This window comes from Salarias fasciatus, chromosome 1 (assembly GCF_902148845.1).
Source record: "Salarias fasciatus chromosome 1, fSalaFa1.1, whole genome shotgun sequence".
Taxonomy (NCBI): domain Eukaryota; kingdom Metazoa; phylum Chordata; class Actinopteri; order Blenniiformes; family Blenniidae; genus Salarias; species Salarias fasciatus.
This window is the reverse complement of record NC_043745.1, coordinates 29375446-29382319: the sequence shown is the minus strand read 5'-3', so window position 1 is coordinate 29382319 and position 6874 is coordinate 29375446. Positions and strand designations below refer to the sequence as shown.

At 45.4% G+C, this 6874-nt stretch overlaps 1 protein-coding gene across 1 annotated transcript; it reads left to right on the top strand.

Moving 5' to 3' along the window:
• Window positions 1-2790: 2790 nt before the first annotated feature.
• Window positions 2791-6563, top strand: LOC115390874 (cell surface A33 antigen-like). The gene is made up of 6 exons (XM_030094914.1): window positions 2791-2911; window positions 4194-4357; window positions 4463-4679; window positions 4861-5031; window positions 5340-5459; window positions 5542-6563. Exons 1-6 carry the CDS (start codon window positions 2866-2868, stop codon window positions 5763-5765), a joined length of 942 nt encoding a protein of 313 aa, XP_029950774.1. The 5' UTR covers window positions 2791-2865; the 3' UTR covers window positions 5766-6563.
• The last annotated feature ends 311 nt before the right edge of the window (window positions 6564-6874 follow it).

Below are 6874 nucleotides of genomic sequence, written 5' to 3'. Positions count from 1 at the left end.
CGCCACAGGACGCACGGTGGCAGGCTCGGTAGAGGGGGAAGAGACAACAGGGGACGGATGAGGGGACAGAGGCACTGGCCCGGAGGACAGGGCTGTGAGGGCAGGCAATGGGGTGAACACAGGGGCCAGGGGAGACAACTGCTGAAAGGGGGCGGGGCTGGTGGGGGAAACGGGCCTCATGGAGGGGGGCACAGGGGCGAAGGAGGTCAGGGAGGGGTCCATGGGAACAGCAGACTTCGGGTTTGGCTAACCCACGGGGGGGTCGGGGCAGGAGGAATGTTCAGGGGCTCTCAGCGTCTGGACGAGCCGGGCCGAGGGTGGGGGCCCAGGAGCTAGGGGGCCCATGGCAACTGTGGGGCCTCCTGGAAAGCTAAGCACACCCCTGCCTATGTCCAGCAGACACCCAGTGTCCTGGAGGAAATCCAGCCCTAGGATGCAGCAGTCCTGAACATCTGCCACCCAAACCGGATGGTGGACACACAGGCCTCCCACACACAACCACAGGTACCCCCTCCCCGCCGTGGGGGCCAACTGGCCCGTGACTGTGCGGAGCTGGACTGTCGTGGGTTCGAGTTGGGTCCCCCTGGGCAGAATGTCCGGTCTCACCAGCGTCACCGACGACCCCGTGTCCACCAGGCCCACAGTCGGTACCCCCTGGACAGAGACAGCTACATGGCAGGAGCCCCCGCTTCCGGAGCTCCTACGAACCCACCCCACCACCACCGGTGGGGCACCGCTGTCGTCTGCTTCTGGGGGGGATGGAGCCCCTCCCCCCTGGCTGGGCCGTTGGCTCCTCCACATGGTTGACGGGTGCAGGTTAGCGGAGTCGGGGGTAGCGGCGACGACGGTGGTCCGCATGTCCCCGCCAATGCGGACCCAGCGCCGGTTCCCTGCTCTCGACGGGTGTTAGGGCATTCTCTGCGGATGTGGCCAGGCTCACCACATCTCCAGCAGACCCGCACTCGACCTGGGCCTGAGCCCGGCGGGCCCTGCAGAGTCACTGCCCTCAGCAGCTCCGTCATCTCAGATGCCCACGCCGGCGTTTCCTCACCAGCTGGGCGCCCTGACACAGACCGCACCAGGTGAGCCCCTCCTTCCTGTCCACCGCCACCGGCTGCACTCTCCAGGCCTCTCCCTCTCCACAGCGGCCCTCCAGTGCCCCCTGCAGTGACTTAGGGGTGCAGGAGCTGTACCTGTACACGCAGGCTAGGAGGGGAGATGGCTCTGATGAACAGGTCCGTGGCCAGCTCGCTTCGTGTATCCGTGGACAAATGACCATATGCGCGCTGCACCTGGCCCTCGATGTCATTAGCCAGCCCCCGGAGTGACTCTCCGGGTTTTCTGCACCTCCCCCTCAGTTCATTTTTTAACAACGAGGGCTGCGACCACCTCCCGAACCTCCTCCCGAGGGCCCCCACAAGGGCATCATAACACCGTCTCTGAGCAGGGTCGAGAAACAGCAGACAGGACAGGGCATCTCCCTCCGAGCACAGAGCCAACTGCAGCGCTTTATCTTCTCTTCCCCACTGTCTAGCATCGGCCAAAAGTTCAAATTGAGCGTGAAATGATTCCCAGTCCGACCCACCGGAGTATTTTGGCGTCCTCACCGAGTTAGCCGACGGTGGCGGAGGCGCGTCGCCATGGCAACCGCCCGACGCCGAGGAAGCAGCGGAGGATAGCGGTGTCGTCCCGACGTCCCCGCGGATCACCGTATCACTCATGCGTGGGTGGGAGTGCGGCTGCTCAACGATCACACAGTCCAGAGCTGCATCCTGCGGCTCGGCTTTAATTTCCAGAGCTGCGTCTCGCGGCTCGGCTTTAATCTTCGCTCCGGCGCTGCTAAACATGCTACCAAACTGATAGCCTGAAGCTAACTGGCTAGCGGTCGAGGCGTGATGGGATCTTCTTACCGCAACAAAGTCTCTCGTAAGTTTTCCAGTCGCAACTTTTTCTTCTGACACCAGTGTAGCAGTCCAGGAAAAGGAGGCTCAGACGTATATCCAGTTTGTGGCTCGTTTATTAGCACAAGTGGTCCAGTTAAAGGCGTTTCAGTACATGCGCGTCGCTCGCGCCCGAAAACAGAGCAACAGGAACTAACTTTCGCCCCGGAAACCCCCCTACCCCAGAGTCCTTCCACAAAAGTTCCAGGGGAATCCGCCTCTCAGGGAGGCCCACTATATAAGTCCGCTGCAGCAGCCGCTACAATATGCTGCCAACTTTACTGAACTGTTCAGTGATGACACAGTGTTCAATGATATAACTAATTCGTGGGAACGAATTAGTAATTCGTGCGCACGATTTAATTATTTCGAGGGAACGAATTAGTAATTCGTGCGCATGATTTATTAATTCGTGGGAACGAATTAATAATTCGTGGCCACAATTTATTTTTTTTTTTTTTACCATGTCATGTCCGGGGCTCCGTATTAAGCACTTCAATTGTGTGTTCTTTAGAATTGAAATACATGGTTTGATTTATTGTTTTACATTCTGCATAATGGACAGATTTTCCACTAACAACTTGCTCTCCTATATATTGAGAAACTTCTGTTCTCTTTTTTGGGGAAAAAATACAGTTTTGTCATTTGTGGTATATGACTATAGATAAAATGTGCATGTGAAACAAAGAAAGAAATGCCTGTAATGTAGTGAGAGGTGTTTAAGTCATGCCCAATTCTGAAGGTACAGATATGAACAAAAAAACTGGGTTGCAGTCCGCCAGTGGATGTTTTATTTTATTTTGAAAGCAGACATTGAGGCATTATCACATCTGGAGCACATCTGTTCAGAGATTATTGGAGGTAAGACTGGAAAACAACTTTTCTCAGAAGCTGTTTATGCAGTTGATTTGCAGTATTTGGAAAAATGTTTTTGAACCAGAAGCTTTGGATTTTCACCGTGTTTCTGGCAGGTAAGAGACAATTATCAAGAAGAATGAAAAACAAACCATGTTTTTTTAATGGAACAAGGATTCATTTCTGAAGGATTGTAAATCAATGTAGTTTTTGTTAAACTGAAAAAATGCTTTTCTCAAAAGAGAAACTCGTTTCAAACTAAACAAGCATTAAAGGTTCTGATATTATGACTGATTAATGATGACTTTTTGTTTATTACACATACTGTTTTTTAATCAGAATTTGTGCAGAGTGACCTGAAAAGTATGTTATTGGCTTAAATTTCCAGGTTCCTGCATTAATTTAACAAACGTAAAAGACAAGGAGATACCAAACAGTATTTTCTAAATGTACAATATGTGGGACTGTTCAATACATGACTGCATTTTGTTGTGTGAATGGATCATCTCTTCAATTTGTCATCAATTGTGAGCTGTTTTGCATCTCAGTCACAAATACTTTAAAAAGTAAAGGCAGTTTTTCGGCCGATAATTTCAAGAACATCTGAATGGAGTGAGATGTCTAGTGCTATTCGAATAATAATAAAGTTAAGTTTTTATCAGAAGCATGGCTGATATGAGCAATTCTCTGCACATAATAAATATCCAAAAAACTAACATCAGAATTTTTGATTTATAATGGACTTGACAGTGTTACTCAGTGAACAAATGTAAGTCTTTACCAGTCCACAGTGTATGTATTTACATGTCCACAGATGGAAACAATTTCATTTTGAACTGGCACCCCACCCGAGCAGACTGCAAGAACGCAATACACAAAGAAAGCACTGAGCACCAGCAAAAGTCTTGAAGTGATTATAGAAACAGGACAACATTTCTACTTGTGAGCACGGCACATAAAAAAATGGAAAATATCTATTACTACAGAAGATTCTGTTGCTTTTTACTTAAAATTACCAAAGAAGGAAATGTACCTTTTGTAGTGTCTCTTTCAAAGCCCATGACTAAACCCATTACAGATAATGTGGAGCACTGCTGAGGTTACTGCCACACAAGTTTCAGCTTGAGATTACAGCATTATGTGTTCAATAAAGGAATAAAATAATGTGTGTGCACACTGTTGGTGGATCCAGTCACATTTTTTCCCATCCATGTGATAAAGTTCAACATTTCAAAGGACTTCTGTTACTTTTCCTTGACACTAAGAACTCAGTTGAGGATTATTGGATTATTTAAACTGATCTGTTTCTGCTATTTGAAAGTAGTTTGGCCAGACTGTATTCCACTCTGTCTTCAGGCCATAATGAATGATCGGGTGGTTTTTCTTTAATCTGCACAGTTCTGTCAGGTGTAAGTGCCATCAATGTGCACATCAGTAAAGAAAACTACGAGGTACTGAAGGGTGACAGTGCCACGCTGACCTGCACCTTTCAGTCCACTATCACTCCACAACTTGCAATCATCTCATGGTCTGCTGTGGGTACACAACCTGATGATCAGGAGGTCAGTATCTACCTATCTATCTATCTATCTATCTATCTATCTATCTATCTATCTATCTATCTATCTATCTATCTATCATTATTGGTATTATTTTTATTCTATCAGGTCCTGATCATCACCCACTACTACCCAATGAAACGCACTGATGTGAAACCAGCGTATGCAGGCAGATTTCTCCTGAATGTGGATGTCTTGAGGGGAAAGGCCATGCTACGACTGTCCTCTGTCACATCAGCAGACGACAAGATATATGAGTGTCGTGTCCTGATCCCAGGTGACGACGAAGGAAAGTCAGCTGCCACCACTCGCTTGGTTGTCAATGGTAATTCAATACAAAAACTGTGATTGGTTCCCTTGGGACTCTTCTTGAGAGGGAGTGTAAATAATATCAGGTTGAGACCACACACACACACACACACTTCAGAAATTTTGACCAGAAGTTCTTAACCTTTAATTTTACAGTGAAACGTCAGTGAAAATATCTCAGTGTCTTCTTTTTCTAGAGCCTGTATCCAAACCAGTTTGTGGGATCCAGGGAACAGTGAGGTCGGGTGAGAACATCAATCTGACCTGCCACTCCGAGAAAGGTTCTCCACCACCCTCGTACAGATGGGAGAGGTGGCACGAGAGCGTAGGATCCAAGCGTCGCTTCATGGCCCACACAACAACTCAAAGTAAGTACTGAGACGCCAGAACTGAACAAAGTAACAATAGTAATACTTGTATATTGAGTATCCATGCAAAATAATATCCAGTAATCTATCTGGTCACATCTTGGTAGGCAACCATGAATGAGTCCATTTCAAGAGTTTGGTTCACAGATTTGTATTCCTAATCTAACCTTTATTTTATTTTATTTTATTTTATTTTATTTTATTTTATTTTATTTTTTAATGAGCAGTAACCCTAAAATGCACTGTCTGTAAAATCGGAGGGAAAAAAATATCATGACAGCAAATCCACATGTCTATTTCTCCTACAGATGGAGGAGTTCTGTCTCTGTACGATATCTCCAATGACACATCAGGCTTGTACTACTGCATGTCATGGAACAAAATCCGCACTTCAACATGCGAAGTCCACCTCTCAGTCTTACTGGATGGTAGGAGAAAACATTGTTTCATAAATTCTTCCGAATGAATGCATCTGCACAGGAAGTTATTTCGATCTGCTTCTCTCCATAGACTCTCCGGGATCTGATGTTTTCGGAGCTGTTGGTGGAGCTGTAGCTGGAGTTGCTGGTGCTGCTGCTGGAGCTGTTGCTGGAGTTGCCGGAGCTGCTGCTAGAGCTGCTGCTGGAGCTGCTGCTGGAGCTGCTGGAGCTGCGTCTGGAGCTGCTGCTGGAGTCTTGGTATCAATTGCTTCTGTTGCTGACAAAATAATACTGGGGGATGGAAACAATAATTAAGGACAAACGCCTCCAAAATCAACCTAGCTAGCTAAATGATCTCTCTAAAGGATAAAATATATTCTTTTTCCTGCTTAGTTGCATAATTCCAAACAGCCCATATCTGCTGTGCTTAGATCAAATCAAACCATCGTATCATTAAGACTTACGTTACACACAAATATGAAGATTTGATTGTGGTCTTGAGTCTGAAATAGTTTTTACAGGCCAAAGTCATGTGATTTGTAGAGATGATGTGAAAACCTGTTTCATGCAAACCATGAATACATATACTTGCATTATTGTTGGAAGTAATGTTCACATACAGTCAAACTTCAGTGTTTGTTCATTTTTTTCATGAAATACTGCAAATAGAAGTTTTGTAGAAAGGTTACGGCGAATTGTTTGTAAATTGTCATGCAATAATGATTGTTCCAAATACTAATCCACAACAGGAATAATGAAATTATCTCTGGATATGTCATCAGTAATAAAGAGTCTGGTCATATTAATATGAAATAAAGTATATTCCAGTGAAATGTATTACATTTTTTTGTGGATTCTTTACTTGAAATAAAAAATGCTTATTTTAGCATAAATGCATATAAAATGTATTTCCTTTCACTACCTGCTACTTTTTCATAACATTTGAGTGTGAATCTTGTTGCCTAACTTTGCACTGTCATATATAATGGCAATAAAAACATTTTAGGCATGGCACCTCAGACTTTTGCTTTTCTGTTGATATGTGTGCTGTGCTGTGATCACTTCTTTCATGTCCAACATTATTGTACTGGCATAACTATTCGCAATATTAAATACTGCAAATAAAAAAGACACCTTATATCTTACTCTGCCGAAAAGCTTACTATTTTTTGCGTTTAACTGTTACAGAGGGCTGAATCCTCCTGTTCAATGCAACAGCTCTGTCAATTTTAACCGAATGAATTAATACGATTCAGTTCTACTACGTGTGGTGCTTAGCCCACCTACGGGTTCTTATACGATTCCTAAACAACTGATATAAAATTATCATTACTGAACGTAACTACAGCTCTACGAGTGTGTGCATGTCCACCTATGGGCTTTGCTATTGGTACTTTCCCTGGCGCCAGTCAACCACTGAGACA